Genomic DNA, 17,031 nt, shown 5'->3' on the forward strand with positions numbered 1-17,031 from the left:
TTCTAGCCCACCACAGCTTGCTCTTCACAATACAGAAAGAAAGATATTTTAAACAGAATCTTAAATTCTGCCAAAGTTAATTCAGCTGCCAGAAAAGATCTTGTCGCACAATATATGAATAACCTTTTCACTTCTCTTTCGCTTTTGTAAACCAACTCTGACACCTGCTTTGGGATTTACCTTTTCATTGTAACTTGGTTTTATTTATTTTGGTGCAGGAGCCCAGGAGCATTGCTAAGCAGGAAGTCAGTTATTACTTACTATTACAACAGAAAAAGTAGCTGAAGTGCCTGGCAATATATGTATTAAATAATTTAAACCTTAGACAGTTCAGCCAGGCATTTATCTATCGCATGAATCATGTTTTTCAGACTAGCATACTTTGCTACCTTTGCCTTTCACTCCTCCTCCTTCATGACAGAAGGACAGCCCCTAAATCACATGATTGGACACAAAAGATTACACACCGTGAAACACTCATATTTCCCGCAGACCTGGGTCAAACACATCAACGCAGAACTCAAAGCCCACCAGAGAAGAACCAGAATGAACCTTCTTCCCTCCTTCTCCTTGTGGACATGGGCCCTTTTGCTTATTTTTGTAGCCCTCCTGGTAGTGTAAGTAAAAATACTCTTTACTGGTTCTTTGCTCATGCAATTTTCCTGTTCTTGCCATTGTTTATTTTCATGCAACTAATCTGCTGAAGAGCAAACAGGTAGGTGTGATTTCTAGATTTCCAGCCTCTAGCAAGGCTCTGGGAAGTAGCAGAGGAGTCTAAAGACTATACAGATGAGTGATCTTGCGCCAAGGTTTGGAGTATTCCCGTGCACTGCTATGATCTTACTGCTAAGCATCAAAGCAGTAATCAAATAATAATGGTGCCATGCATTCATTAGCAGCAGGGTGCTGGTGTCAGTGAGGATCATGATCTGTTAGGTTATTTTCCCCAGAAATACAGTCTAAGAAAGGCCGTGCCTCCCTGACGGAGGTTGCCCTATGGAGGGGAGCAGGCAGTAGATGACCCGAGTGCATTACCTGCAAAGGTGGAGAGCGGCAGAAAGGCACCAGGAAAAGAGCGTTCACGGGATCAGCTCTCTCCTGACTCCTCCTGTAGCGCCCAAGTAAGATGCTCCATGCACAGGCACTCGGACCAGGAGGGATACCTTGCAGACGTTAGATTTGCCACATGCCCGCAGGGACAGCATCACGTGCCCGTCCCCACAGCCCACCCGTGCTGGGGGAAGAAATGGAGCCCAGAACAAGGCCAGAGCCCTGCTCCCGGCTTTTCAGACAAACTCTGGCAGGCAGAAGTGCACTCCGCTGCTTCAGAGGAGCCGTGCTAGCGAGAAACCGCTTTAATCTGCTTGGTGGATGCTGTCCGGCGCTGCAGCATAGCAGGGCAGGCTGAAAACCCCCTTCTGCTGGGACGTACAATGTCTCCGCTGGCAGCTTCTGCCAACAAGGCCGGACTGACAAACTTTGTAGCGTTGACAAGCCCTCAGGCAGAGACAGCATGTTGCTAGCCATAAACCTTAACAGTTAATGTGGTGCACATGAGCACAATCCATTTGGCTGCCCTGGCAGTGCTCCAACCATGGCAGTTCAGTAAGCTCTGAAACTTTTAGCCCTCTTTCTCAAACCCTTTCCTGTGATTCGAATCATTCAAAAGCCTGTTTGGAGCAGACTTCAAAAAAAACCCAAACCAACCAAACCCACCACAAAACCCCACCCTCATTATTGACCCAGACCCTCATATTGCAATGACTCTGTGGCCATCTAAGATTTCTAGTTATCAGACTCCCACCTTCCGCAGCCACTTGTGATTTTGTTGTGGCAAAAGAGATGAAGCCCAGATCTTTGTGCTCTGATAGCCGAGCTAAAATAGAAATTTCACTGCCTATTAGCACAGGGAGGTTGTTCAGATGGTTCTTGTCCATCTGGGGCAGCGCTGTTCCAGTTCACACATGAAGGAATATCAGGCATTTCTGGTTCACATCCATGGTAAGAAGAAGTAATGATTGTTCTCTGGCTTTACACTGAATGGTCCTTCTCAGCCTTCAGAAAACCATGGCACGTTTTAGTTGTAAGAGCATTAGACTGTGTGTTCCTGGCCACGTTTCAAACGGATTAAGCCTAGCCTATGTTCCTATAGTGTTTCTGGGCTTTGTAACCAGACCAGCCTGGTATTTCCTGGTCCTCCCGCAGCCCTGGCTGCCCATAAACATTACGAATGAGATCCACAAACATTTTATATTTAGTACTGAGTTAACAGAAAAGGTTAAACATTGACAAACTGAGCTCTGTGAAAACTTTCTGCACCTGGAAACACCCTGTTCCCTGGCTTTTGCCTACTCTGTTTGGATCATAAGATGAGGTCCCCTTTTGTGCTCTGGCAGAACTGGTGCTGGGGAGACTGATCTCATTTGGGGTCCCCCAGATTTAGAAAAATATTGCTAATTGCAAGGGACACCCCCTTTCCCCCTGCTAAGTCTCAGCATAGACTCTGGCTTTTCAGGAAAGTGTCCCCAGGATGCTGGCTGACCGGCTGGTGCCTCATGGCCCAAAGCAGATCTCTGATAACATCCTTCTGCCAAACCTTTGCAGTCTTACCTCCCTTCTGCAATGAACTTCTCACTTGGGAAGCTGCAGCTAACTAAAAACAAATATTTTGAGGAGCTCTTTCAACACAGCCAAAGACAAGCTTCAAAGGGCTGCAGCCCAGGCCCTTGTTGAGAAACAGAAGGCCCTGAGGTAGAAGTAATAACTTTACAGCTGTGAAAAAGGGTGCTTCAGAGGAAAGAAATCTGCAAAGCTGTCAATAAAATCTAAAGAGAAAACCATCAAGACAAAACTTCCTGATGCACCACCGAGCTAACACCAGGCTAAGGGGAGGGAGAACAATAAATGAAATTAAAGTGCAGCTTGACAAAAGCCCTGTTTGGGACATCATTTCTGGCACTGCTTCAACTTCTCTTCAATAAAAACATGTAGGCTTCCTATTCCTTCTTCCAGCTCCCTTTTCTACCTCTCCTTTAGTTGGCAATGAGCTCCTCTTTTGACTTTTGCTAGAGGCTTTAAGGTTCTGTTTCCACCAGGGTACCTATGCCCTTAGGAGACAGCTGCTTTTACATCAGAGCGATTTCTCTGAAGTTCTGTGGGGCAGCGGCAAGCCTCACCATGTTTATTAAGTTTTTACAGGGCAATTTTCTATTGGGACACTTTTTTCCGGCTGTTGGATCAACCTCCTGTACTTCGAGCCAAAAGGACACTGCTGCAGTCTCCAGGTTTAGGAAAGCTCGCAGCCCCAATGCCATGGTGATGTAGCACTCGGTTGCGTTTTCTGTCCTACAGGTATGGAACTTGGCCACACAGTTTGTTCAAGAAGTTGGGTATTCCTGGGCCAAGACCTCTGCCTTTCTTTGGGACGTGCCTGGAATATCGCAAAGTAAGTGACTGAAGCTCTCCTGGCTCTAGAAATATCTGCTTTTGCTCATACAGCTGTAGCTAAACAGATACATAGTGATGATAAGTTATCTCCAAATGCCAAGCTCCGCTCTAACACACAGGTTGTGCAAAGGCCAGAGCGGGATAAGGGCTCAGTCACACAGACCATGGGGCCTTGCCTTTACAGCATCTTCAAACGAGCACTGGTGGGTGGCTGATTTACAGCGGCTCCTTGCCAGCATCCTGGCAAACAGCTCATTCGCAAGCATGATGTACATTCATGCTGTCCTTCGTGATGTTTTTGGTGAGGAAGAGAACTCAGAAGGCACCTCTGAACATCAGTTCGCAGATATTCCTCCCAACTCACCGTCTCCAACATCATCCTCTCAGAGATAATTTTTAAATTGCTTTCCACAGGGTTTCTTGGTGTTTGACAGTGAATGTTTCCAGAAATATGGGAAAGTCTGGGGGTGAGTATGAACCATGATCTGTTCTTATGCTAAAACTAGAATCCATAGAAAGGGGAGAAAAAATTAGGAAAGCTCCCTTTTCTCTACCTGCAGCCTTGATGGTCCCAGTGCTGTGAGTACAGCAGTGACAGGGTGCTCATGCTAGCTTACATTAAAGGCTGATGATTGCAGGGCTGTGCTGCTGTCGTTCTATATGGAAATTGCTTTGACCTATACTATGAAAGATGTTTTAAAGCTGATAACAGAAGGCCCTCAGCTGCTCCTGACAAAATCAGCAGCAAAACTATTAGTTACTTGAGGAAGAGTCTGGAATCAGGAGGTCAGATGCCTCTGGTTTACCAACAGCAGAGGAATGTGAGTGACTCCCAATACTAAGTGAAAAAGCAGACCCAAAGTCTGCCGACTTCCTCGCGCTGCTGTTCCTTACTTGCTGCAATGGGAGCTAGTGCAGCTATCATTGCTCTGCTCTGGGCATCCATGACTTTTATTGCTGCTGTTATAATTTGGACTACAAACTTGCATATCCTCTATAATGCATCCATGGCTCCCTATAGCAACTTTAAAAATGGAGTCTAGAAAAGATTACATAAATGGGGAAAGTGCATAAATATGCGTAATCTACATTTGTTGCAGGAAAGTGCTCAGAACTGGCAGCTTAAAGAGACAAAAACAAGGATTGAGTTTCATCTCCAAGGATATCTCAGTGCTGTCAGCCCAAGTCTCTAGACACGCAATTCAAGAGCCTGAAAGGGGTCGAACAAGTTTCCTTCTAATACTGTAATGTGTTTAAGTGCCTGGAAAAACACAGGGAGTCAGGGGAGGAAGTGAAGACACTTGCTTCATTTAGTATCTGGTCCTTTGAGGGACTGAGCCCTGCTCATTTCCCACTGAATCCCCCTCTATCATTTACAAAACCAGATGGGAGAAGGCCTGGGAGTCCTCTTCCACCTCTACTTTCTACATTTCTGCGCTTTGACATCTGCAGAACAGCAAGACTGGTGATGGAGGAGCATTTATTTAATGCATTTTTTTTCATGGGCATCAACCAAGCCTTGCACTTCAGCTATCTAGGGTTGTTTATCTCTCCTCTTCTCCCCCTGCCAGGATCTACGATGGCAGGCAACCTGTGCTGGCTGTCATGGACACTCAAATCATTAAATCTGTGCTGGTTAAAGACTGTTACTCCACCTTTACCAACCGGAGGGTAAGAGCAGAAGCATCGTGGTGTACCACAGAGTCCAGAAAACAAAGCACAGGAGGAGACAAGCACGCCAAGTGCCTAGCAGGGTTCCCACAGGGGACGAGTGGCTGCACTATAGGGATTACTGTAAATGGCCACTGTATGTCACTGTTCCCCTGCCTTACAGCCTGGGGACTGCATACCCAGGCTGGCAGAGGAAGCTGGCTGCCTGCACATCAGTCAAATTCTGCTCTCACACCTATATATTTATGGATGAATTTGGGTCTGTGTGAGCATGTAGGAATCTGTAAGGGTCCAGCTAGCACATATGCCACTAGCTGGGATGCAGGTTCTGGGTGGCATGGTTAGGTGTGGGTATGCACATACGTATAGGCATTGGGCTTGTTGGAGGGCTTGTTCTGGATATGGAAATGGCATCTCACAGCTGGTTTACCGCAGGAAAGGGGATTATTTACGTGTGCGTGTCTTGAGAGAGGCTGTTTGTAAAGCTTTAGCCTGCTGCCAGTAGTAATGTCCCTGAAATCACCTGGGCAGGGACCAGCAGGCTGCATCCCCATCCTTGCAAGGAAGCCGCTATCTTTTGTGGGGTTAACACCTTGCCTTTTTCCCCTCTAGCACGTAGATCTAGCAGGGGTGCTGAAAGACGCTATCTCATTAGCTGAAGACGAACAGTGGAAAAGGATTCGCACTGTGCTCTCTCCAACCTTCACCAGTGGGAAACTAAAGGAGGTAAACTACAGAGGATCAGGTACAAACTAAATCAGAAAGTCAGTAGGCAGTGTTTTCAGGCTGGGATTGTCACAGGGGTCCGATTTCTTTAGTCAGAGCCAGGCAACTAAGCTGGCCTGTTTAATTTATGCCTAATTTAAAACAAAAAAGGCTTAAAATAAAAGCTTAGCAGATATATCTTATTTGTAAATATTCATGAAACTCCCTGTAGTCTTCATAAGCCTGTCTTAAAGGAGTAAACGTACTCTACATAAGTGACCATCTCTGGTTTGTGTTACAGATGTTCCCTATAATGAAGCACTATGGGGAAGTTTTGGTGAAAAATGTTGAAAAGCAAGTGGAAAAGGACAATTCTGTATCTGTAAAGGAGTAAGTAGGTGCTAGCAGCAGGCTAAACAGCAAGCCTTGTTAGCAAGTGCCGTGGTTCATTCATTAGTGGCAACGCAGATTGCTCACTGAGTAAACCAGACATCTAAAATTAGGAATGGGGCTAGCTGAAAGCCTGGCTGGGAATTTGAAAGGGAAAATTTAAGCTGGGATGTTAATGAAACTTCCTGGAGGCAGAGACCCAGAGAGAGAAGTTTTCTAAAAGGAATTAGATTGGGAGAAAAGTGCTCCAGCACAGCTTTTTGAATCCAGAGATCCAAGATAACCCCAAATCCACCAGGAAAATCCAGTTTTTCTTGCATATAGTCAGGATGTCTGTGCAACATCTCATACCACAGGGCATTGGGGTTGCTGGCCTCCCTGCCCCACACACAGTGCTGTGGGATGATCATCCATCATCTGCCCCATTCCTGGGGGGAGTGAGAAGGAAGCCTGTAGTGTGGCCCTGTGTGCATCATCCTCATCTGTGCCCTCCATATGGGCTCTGGGACAAAACCTGTGTATGTCATCCCCAATTTCAAAGCACAGATGCAGGAGGGGCAGCTGCACACTAGTAGTCACACACAAGGAAAGCTCTCCCCTGCCAAAAAACTCCATAAGGAGAGGGCTTAGACAGTTTGTAATACTGTAGGGCTGTCCTGGGTTGAACAGGATCATTTTCATGGCATGTTCAAAGCAAGGTCTGTTACCACCCCTCCCCAAGAAGCCAACGTGCTCAAGAGCCACGTGCTGTCCTTGCACTAGCCTGTTCATGCAGCTACATGCTGTTTTAAAATCCTCAGAAAAGCTATCCAGTTTCAAAACTTACACAGGCTTGAAACCAAAGCTCTCTAAAAGTCTATCCCTTTCACTATAAGTGCTTTTCAGTTGCCATATATCCAATTTCCTTTTCAAAACTGGTCTTATGAGAATGTAAATTTAAATGTCACATAGGCATTGGGAAAAATACATTCACTTGGTCTATCTTTTCCATCTTTCCTCAGCATCTTTGGAAGCTACAGCATGGATGTTGTCACCAGTACTTCATTCGGTGTGAACATCGACTCCATGAACAACCCCAAAGACCCCTTTGTCAGAGAGATGCAGAAGCTGGTCAAGTTTGACTTCTTTGACCCACTCTTCATCTTCATATGTAAGTGACTTTTTTGTCAAAAACTTCATTCAGGTGTCAGAATACTGTTGAAGTGTGACTTTAGCAAGCATATCAGGGTGCATCCTATACATTAATCAATCAACTGTTGCTTAGATATATTCAGTAGCTAGGTTGGAAGTCCTAATGGCTCTTGTCTCATTTCCTCATCATTAGCTTCATGCTAAAATTCTGGGAAGGAAGTGGGTAAAAGCTTTGTCCACCTCTGACATCCACAATGCAAGAAACATATGAACATCCCAGCCAATATCCCAATAAGTGCTGGAAAATGACTTGCAGGTTGAAAAACAAGTTCAGCTTTGAGGCTTGAGGAGAGTGGTGCTATCTGAAATGTTTTCTGGAAGAGAGTGCCGAGTGGGGACTGTAATTAGATGCAATTTCCTAGTAATGCAATAGCTTAGCAGTGACAGTGATGGACCTTAAATCACTTGCAACCTTAAATCAAGATTAGATACCTTGCTAAAACACAGGGAAAGTTGCTATCTGTGCATACAGGACGTTCTGGTGCTGTAGGTTTTATGAATCTATACACAAGCTTAAGATCTATTCTCTGTGATGAAGGAAGTGCTCTGAAGGGGACTTGAAAATGTTTATATAAACACAGCATGACAGCGAATAGCTCAGCCTGAAAATATTTCAGAATTTGCAATATTTCTCTTCTGAGCCACATTTCTGTTTTAGTGCTGTACAATGTACAGAAGTAACCTGTCCTTAGAAAACAGTGCCTTAGAAAAAGGTGGTCATCTCTTAAAGCAATGACTATACCCAGCTCAGATGTGCCCATTTGACAGAAACTTGGGAGAGGGTTGCATAAACACAAACTATCTCAAGGGAAGCAGAAAGAGGAAAAAAGGTAAAGCCCAGACTTCTCCCAGCTAAAGAAATCAAGGAGGAAATTATTTCTCCATAACAGCATTACTTCCTCAGTAACATCCATAACTATCTTATGAGGTGGAGTTGTTTACATTGTGTGATTTTATTCTCAACTTCTTTCAGTTGTATGCCCATTTCTTACTCCTCTTTTGGCCAAGATGAACATAAGCTTCTTCCCCAGTAGTGCTGTAGACTTCTTCATGAGAACCCTCTCCAAAATTAAGAGCGATCGTGAAAAGGAGACTCACAAGGTAAGCAAGTGTGAATTCACTAGCAATTGCGGCTGAATATACACTTAAGTGAAATATAATTAAGGTGATGGTATCAAAGGTGAAGCCAAAGTACAATGACTCAACAAAACCCTAAATATACGTAAGTGTAAACACTTGACTTGAATAGACAGAAAAGCCTCACAATAAACAGAAAAGCCCCACCTGACCAGGCCTGGCAGAGAAGCAAGTGGACTTTGTACATCCTCAATCCGAAGCCAAATCCAGATAAAGACTCAGTAGAATTGGACTAAGCTTGGGTTTGCAGAACTTGGAATAAGTCAGAGACTCCCTGAAGAAGATTAGGCAGAAGATGAGGGAGTGCTGAGTAACATCACAAGAGCAGCAATTCCACCTTTCAGGGTTGCTCCTTGCCCTCTCACTTTTCAAAAATTGAAGTTGCTTCCTGGCAAAATTCTCACTTTAAGGTTTGGATCCCTTCCCTGAAATTCATTCAAGACATTTCTCTCCCACCCAGGGGGTTCACAAAAAGGACAGATATGTTTTCAAAAATAAAAAGCATTTTGGCTTTTTTTTGTTTGTGGGGTGTTTTTTTTTTTCCCTCCAATAAGTCATGCATTTTGGGGACACTTTCAGTTTAAAAATTGTGCTTAGGCTGTGAAATCTGCTTATCTGAGCCCTGCGAGGGACCTGTCACCAAAGAAGCTCTCCTGCTTTTCTTCTCAGGGTAGAGTAGATTTTCTGCAGCTGATGATTGAATCCCAGAAGTCAACCAGCAATGGGAGCAATGGAACAAATCACTCATATAAAGGTAACACCCCCCAAATATTCATCACAGGAACAGGGGCTGTGGGAGGGAGGTTACTATGGCGAGCTGTTTCCCAGAGAAAGGCTCAATGGGTCACCACTATCTCCACTGACCAGCTCCAGGCAGAAGTCACTGCCCCTTGTTGCCAGCATCAGGCCTAAGTGGAATTCCCCAGGTCCTTTGCCAGGGAGCAGGACTGCCATGTCAGTCATTTACACCTGGGAAATCATCTGGCTCCTCTGTCAGATGACTTTTTCCAGGCAGATAGAGTACCTATAAATGTGTTATCAGAAAGTAACTGCAACACACCAGCCTCAGCCCCACCCATTGCTACCTGTTCCTTGCTGAGACCATCAGCCAACACCAGTTTTCCTTATTTCCCCACGTCCTCTCTCCTAACAGCCCTGACCGACGCAGAGGTCCTGTCACAAGCATTCATCTTCATATTTGGTGGGTACGAGCCCACCAGCAACATACTTACTTACCTGGCGTATGAGCTGGCCACACATCCTGATGTGCAGCAAAAGGTGCTGGATGAAGTCGACACAGTTTTACCCAACAAGGTAAGAGGACGTTGAGTGACAGTGAAGATCCTCTGACCCTGCTGTCCTCTTTGTTCAGTCAAGAGAATGAGAAATCTTTAGCTCCTAAACAGCCTCCCCCTGGGATCTTTCAAGAACTCTAATAGACACACAGAGATGACTCAGCCCTGGAGCAATTTTGTTTTGGCAGCTGAAACCTTCCAGGCCACCCCACTGCACCAGCCCATTTGCCACACTCCACACCCGTGCGCAAGGGGATGGGGATTTCCAGACCTTTCCATCACTCAGGGATGAAAAATGAAACTGATGACACAATTTCTACCTTGCATTTTGTTCTTCAGTGAGTCTGAGTCATAGGTGGGGCAGTAGGGTTTGGAGACACTGGTCTCAGCAGTCATTTTAGGACAATCCAACCCTCATGTGACCACACCTGGTCACTTTTCTCCTGTCATCCTACAGGCTCCTCTCACATACGAGGCAATGATGCAGTTGGAATATCTTGACATGACAGTGAGTGAAACCCTTCGACTCTTTCCCCTTGGAGGACGGATTGAGAGAACATGCAAGAAAGATGTAGAAATAAATGGAGTGACCATTCCCAAAGGAACAGTTGTTATGATCCCACCCTATAGCCTGCACCGCGACCCTGAGTACTGGCCAAACCCAGAGGAGTTCAGACCAGAAAGGTACAAAAAGCGTAATGAAAAGGGAAGAAATATCACACTGCTTTTTCCTCATGTAGTAATTAAGTATTAATCTCTGATTAGCTTCCTAATGGTGTTCTTCCTGTCTTTTTACAAACAATACTGATGAGAAATAGCAGGCTCATGGGAATGTCCTTTTAAGAAGAAAATGAGCTTTGCACTTAAAGTGGGGTTTCAAACAACATAACATATTGGGAGAATAATGTTGGTACCTCACAACATCTCATACAGAGTTTTTAGGCTTGTGACAGAGTGGGTAGTTGGTGAGTTTTCGTAACTGCTGGCTGTCCTTCTGTATAGTCTTCATCGCTGAACCTATTTCTTTCACACAGGCTTTGCTACCAAATATACCAGAGTTGATCCTTCTGGAGTTGCCTTCCCTCCTTGTTTTCAAGGAAGTGATAACTTCTCCCTAGTTAGTTATTTTTATAACTGGTCTCTAACTCTCATTCTCAGTAAGCCTGAAGCCACAGGCTGCTCCTAACCAAGAACGACTCCTGGTTTCTCTCTCACTAAATACAACAGATAAGAAATACCTGTCACTTTGGGAGAGCGTGTTCCCTAGTTTTTCACCTTGCTTCCAACTTCTACTAGTCTGGATGGACAGAATTAAAATCTAACACCCAAGTGGGATCCCATCTGACCTGGACAAGGGCTCTGACACAGCACTCCATTCCTGGGGTATGCTGAAACACCTTAGTGAAAAAAATCAGACAAGACTGTAGGGTACCAGCAAGAGATCTCTGGATAAGTAATACAGATATGTAGCTTTCTGGGTTTTTTTCTGCATTCATTTCTTTTCCCCAACCATGTCGTTATCCAGGTTCAGCAAGGAAAACAAAGAGACCATAGACCCATATACGTACCTGCCCTTTGGAGCTGGTCCCAGGAACTGCATCGGGATGCGGTTTGCTCTCCTGACTCTGAAAGTTGCCATTACCATCCTATTGCAACATTTCACCTTTCAGACCTGCAAAGAAACTCCGGTGAGGAGCACATTACGCTTTGAAACTTGCATGCAAAGACCGAGGTGCCTAGTTCCTCACCGTGGGGGCTAACACCGGATGCTTTGCACTTTCAGGGAAGGTGCACTTTCAGGCACTACAGATCAAGTCATGTCCAAACCGTGGACAAGTTTCTTTCCTTTAATCTCTACCTATGTAATTTGTTTATCTCCAAGTGTGTTTTTCCTCTTATTGTTGCAGATCCCTCTCAAGCTGACTTCACGGGGATTCTTAAAACCAGAGAAACCAATTATTCTGAAGTTAGTCCCCCGGACCAACACCACACCTGCAGAGGCGTAAAACCCGGCTGCGTCTGCAAGAGTTCTCTGGTGTCTAATGAGTGCTATGCTAACAAAGGGATCACACGCTGCAGGAAATCTCTCCTACACATACAGACACAGAAGAGCTGCTCTAGTTAATTCCGGAAGCAATTACTACATATTTACTAATAATCATAGCTGTCAGAAATGTAACGTGGATCACTGGGCAGTGACAATACACAGTCCCCTTAATTTTGATTGCAGAAAACAAGAAATAAATCCAATGAGAAGCTCATAATCCACTTCCTTCTAAGGGGACTTCTGCATCTGGAGAGAAGGAATTACTGTCGCATCCAAGAGAAACAAGGTGCAAGGGAAATTCAAATCACCAGACCTTGCTGGGCAGGAGCGAGTGACATTTTTCTTCGTGTATTGACGCTTGAAATTTCATGTGTTATAACTGAGATGACTGGTGTGAGACTACATCCTAGTTACCAAACCTCTCTTGTGCCATGTGTTAATTAAACTAAAGTGTGTGCAAATACTGTCATTAAAAATGTTTGAGAGCTGCTCTGTGTTGTGTATAGTGGCTGATCACTTCCTATTTAAAAACCGTATTCAGTCTCAACCCTTGAAATTATCCATGTACATTGCTTTCCACTTAATTTAATGAATCTGATCCTTCATTTAATGCGATCAAACCCTCCCATTTGTACAGTATTTTACAAACACTGTAACTCCCACCTCTTAGTTTGATTAAAGAGGTTGCCTTCAGCTCAGCACTGGCCAACCCTTTTCTGCACTGGAGCGACAAAGCACAGATTGCTTAGAGCAGCAGAGGCAGCTTGCAGGAGGTGGTGACAGCACGTCAGGAGGGCCACTGCTCCTGGAGAGATTGTCTGGACAAAGCACGTAGCTGAGCTTTGCCTCCCAGAGCCATGGATAGGGTTTACACATTGCCTGTGGTAGAACGTCTACTGCAAGCTGCTTTGCTCTTAGCTGCTCCAGAACAGTCTGCAGCTTGGGCCCTATGCCATCAGCATGATGCTTTGACCAAAAGACTTAAGCCAACCCTGACCATATAAACAGGGAATATCCAAAAGCAGTTGGGAGGTTCTCCCGAATCTGAATTTCGCATGCCAGTTAACCCAGCATGTTGTGCTGGTCCTGACACCCACAGACCAAGAAGGAGGTTAGTAAGATGGGAAACGTTTTTAGAAAAGCTGCAAATCGGACCAAGTCACCCCTTAACTTTCTCCCACCATCCTTCACTCCAAGGCAATATTTTCCAAAGCATGGTCTATGATTTCTCCCATGGTCACATGCTTTTCTCTTCAGTCTAGCAGACAAAATTGCAACATGACCCAAGAGCTACAATCCAACCTAGACAAATTCATTGCAGAATTCATGTCCATTTTTTAACAGCAGTAATTTAGGGATTTGGGAGTGGTCAGCCAATGGTGCAGTGGATTCCTGATCACTGGAAATCTCCAGAGCTGTCCATTTTTCAGGAAGATACAGCGACATTCGCCAGGCTCTAATTCAAGAGTAAGCAGCTTGTGCTGTCCCAAAAGGAACGTAAAACAATTATACTGCTCCCTTCTGATTCATCATCTGTGAAAAATTGTTTGGGTTTTGCTATGTACACAGCAGGGCATAGTTAGGAGTGCTGCCAATAAGGCCCTTCCTCAGTTTAAACTGCTGCTCATCTCTTACCAGGGTTTAAAAACTATCGGTGGAAAAGCTGGGCCTGTCTTACTGCTGTAATGCTGCAGCAGCTCTGATGGGGAAGAGTGCAATGCCCCTGCATGGACAGACTAGTTAAAAATGCATTTTCCCCATAGAAAAATAGTGTAAGACAAAAGTAACTCCAGATTCAAGGAAAGGGAAAGAAAAGGGAAGCCATCATGAAAACTACAAGTCACTTATATACCAAAGAGCTGCTTTGAAGTAAAGAAAAGTCATTTTTGGTGTCCCATGAACAAATTCAAGCACCTTTGCGTGGTGCTCAGAACCAGAAAGGGTTAATTCAGCCATACTCCAAGACAGACAGTCCCTGCCCATTGCATGGCATCTCCGGGAATGAAGTCATTAGTGTAACTGTACAGGTAATTCTTCCAAATGTGAAGAATGTGACTAATTCTCCGGTTTCAGCCAATTATGACCTGCCAGGACTATCATAACAGCCCATAAATAATGTGTTACAAAATCATGGTAATGAGTCTTCTAGAAGAAAATTAGATCCTCTGTGTCTTAACTCCATAAAATTACTTTACTTATAAGGGCTGCCTCCGTCATTCCCGGCACTTCCCATTGCTTTGCTGGCCATCCCTTAGGAACGGATGTGACATGGCCAGGAGTTGGCTGGTCCCAGTAGCCGTGCGTTCATCAGGTTTGTTTTCACTGGTTTGGCCGTTTCCTTTTTAAACCAGACATATCACTGCTTAACTTGACTTCCAAACATTTTTGCTGATAAAACGTATTTACTTTATCTAGACCTTGCTGATCCCTTTAACAGTTTCAACACATCCTTGGCAGGCCTGGGATATCATACTGTCCCAGTACAGCTGCGTCTTCATCAGAGGAAAGAGCTTGCAAACACAGTACAAGGTAGAAGCTAATTTTGGGGACACTTCTGTTTCACTTCCTCCCCTAAATCCTCCTAAACCCCAATGTTACCTCAACATTTTAAAAAACACGCTTTTCTCAAAGATTTTACGACTTGTTTCAGAGAAGTTACTGACTCACACCCTGGTGCAACTCTACCATCACTCAGAAAGACTTCTATAAGTATGCAGAAACATATTCCCCTTAATACAGAAAGGCTTGCTGGGAACTTTCCCAAGGAGATATATACCCCATGATATGAGAACTATAACTGTGTCAGTTCTGATGAAAGACAAAGATGGTTATAAATGGGGAGATTTGTTTTCTGTTTCTCAGTTAACTATAGCGGAATAGCCATCAATGTTAAAGTAGCTTGCCTAAATGATGCAATACTTGCAATTGATTGCAGTGATCAAATGGATTTTATGAAAAACAGGTTTCCTGCTTACAGCAGAGGAATATTTCATGTGCTTCACCAAGTCAGTTGTTGGGTGTTTCAATACCAGGCTGAGCCCTGACAGATAGAAGAATGGTCTGACTATCGCCAAACTAAGTGTCCCTAAGGTATTGAAGTGTTTCACAATTCCACCTTACCTTTAAAGTGAAAAATGAAACATTTTCAAGCATATTTCACCTGAAAGGAAGAATAGGCAGTGTTGCTCCTTTTACCTCACCCTCTACTGGGGCACAGTTTCTCTATTGGTGCACTGGCTTCACAAGCCTACAAGTCAGAAGGTGCACAAATGAAAAAGCCAGCATGCAGAATTTGTTTAGTTCTGACAGTTCCTTCTTCCTCTCTCCATCTCCCTGTTAGGAGTAAAAAGCCAGCACGGGGAATTACCAGGTACGACAGATAGCTTGGAAACGTGGAAAACCTGTAGCTGAATTATGCACTGGCATCACCTTTATCCGCTGTAATGGAGAGAATTAGGCTTATTGAATTGCTCTCCAAACAGATATGGAATTTTGAAAACCCTTACTATTGCACAAATGTTGACAGGATATTTTATTTACTGCATCGTTAAAGGTTACAGAGACTGATTCTCCAGAGGATTCATTTTCTCATCCCTTAATATCAATTAAAGCTAATTTCAGCTCTACCCTCATGATTAACATAAAATATGGAAAAAAGCTCTAACTGAGCACTTCTGTTCATTACTTCAATTCTCTTGTATTGCTAGGGCACTTTATAGGTGCCGATGCAGCTTTATATCACCCATGACACAGTTCATTTTCCCCTCAGACTTTTTTTGTTACTAAACACTTGAGTATGTTGCAAAGATGCACAGAATACCTTTGATGATATATGGATCAAGGTTTTTATTTAACCAGTTCATAGTTGATGATCAGTGATGTTCTCTACGGGCTGGATACAACGTCAAGATAAAAATTTGGTTTGTTACATGGCCTACAGCTTCCATAGCATATACGTCTGCATAACATATAAGCCTGCTTTGGTATTTGTGCAGCCAGAAGTTCACAAATGGAGTGGGCAGGACCATATAACTGTTCAAGGGAAAATGAAAAACCTCGCCTGCTACTTATGAACTGAAGCCAGACCAGTACAGCTGTATGAATTTACCCATCTTCGCTTGTCAAAATAGTAGTTCATCAACATACCACGGAGTGCCCAGAAAATAAGTTATAGTCCATCCCCTGGACTATATTAGGGCTTTGTGTAGTCCAGCTGAGAAGGCACAGGTGCCTTACCACAGCTCCCCCATCCTGGGGCTGTCCAGCTGGTTTTGCTCTGGAATCATAGGTAAAGGGACTGGAAAAGACTTGGAAAACAGACCATACAGATCAACTTCCAGCATGGCAAGCAGAGTCTTGTACTACCTCACCCTGAGCTTGTGTAACCTTTTCAGAACTTGTCTACTTGTATCCTAATTTTAGGGTATTTATTGTTAACAGAGACTAATCTGGGATTGATCTGTATCCAAAGGTCACAGCAAAAGCCAGAGGGAAGGTGAGGAGCAATACAGATGCTCCTAAGAAGGTCAGCTGCTGCCACTCAGGCTGCTCTCTGGTGGTAACCACACATCAATCAGCCCACCAGTAGCCTTAGCAACATTCATGGAAGCAAGCAGATGTCTGATGCTCCCAATACTTATAACAGACTCCAGTAGAAATCAGCAGGATGTCGAAGTGGTAGACATGGGTTTGCAGAGTCCGCTTGCCAAGAAATGAAGTGTTTCCCATGCTGGTTGTTGTACTCATGTCCTGTCACACATAGCTCTGGCTTGGGACTCCACACTGAGCTATGTGCATCTTCTCAGGTCACTGAACGCACCACTTTTGTTTTTCCTCATCTGTTCAAGACTGCAGGTGGCTTTCTGCTTCCCCTTCCCGAATTTTCATGTTTAGCTTTCAATGGCTGGAATTCATTTGGCTGGGAGTAAGTGAAGCAACTCTCTAAGTGGAAGAGCTACCTAATGAAGTTTTAATGGAAGATATTATTTCTGTTCTTTACATTACATTAAAAGCCAGTCAGGAAATGAAAGCCCAGGAGGGTTAGGCATGTTGGAAACACTCAGCAATAGTCTTTTCTTCAGGGAGTTCATAGTCTAAATGTTGCCCTAAGAAACAGAATGTGCAGCAAACACAGACAGCTTGTGCTGT

The 17,031-nt window shown here is 44.3% G+C and overlaps 1 protein-coding gene across 1 annotated transcript; it reads left to right on the forward strand.

The window, feature by feature from the left end:
* Nucleotides 1-546: 546 nt before the first annotated feature.
* On the forward strand, nt 547-11,842 carry LOC104355107 (cytochrome P450 3A9). The gene is made up of 13 exons (XM_009962208.2): nt 547-617; nt 3,352-3,445; nt 3,862-3,914; nt 5,019-5,118; nt 5,731-5,844; nt 6,125-6,213; nt 7,215-7,363; nt 8,378-8,505; nt 9,211-9,295; nt 9,695-9,855; nt 10,294-10,520; nt 11,362-11,524; nt 11,744-11,842. The coding sequence occupies exons 1-13, from the start codon at nt 547-549 to the stop codon at nt 11,840-11,842; spliced, it is 1,533 nt and encodes a 510-aa protein (XP_009960510.1).
* The last annotated feature ends 5,189 nt before the right edge of the window (nt 11,843-17,031 follow it).

The sequence above is a fragment of the Leptosomus discolor genome, chromosome 14 (assembly GCF_034619465.1).
Source record: "Leptosomus discolor isolate bLepDis1 chromosome 14, bLepDis1.hap2, whole genome shotgun sequence".
Classification (NCBI taxonomy): Eukaryota; Metazoa; Chordata; class Aves; order Leptosomiformes; family Leptosomidae; genus Leptosomus; species Leptosomus discolor.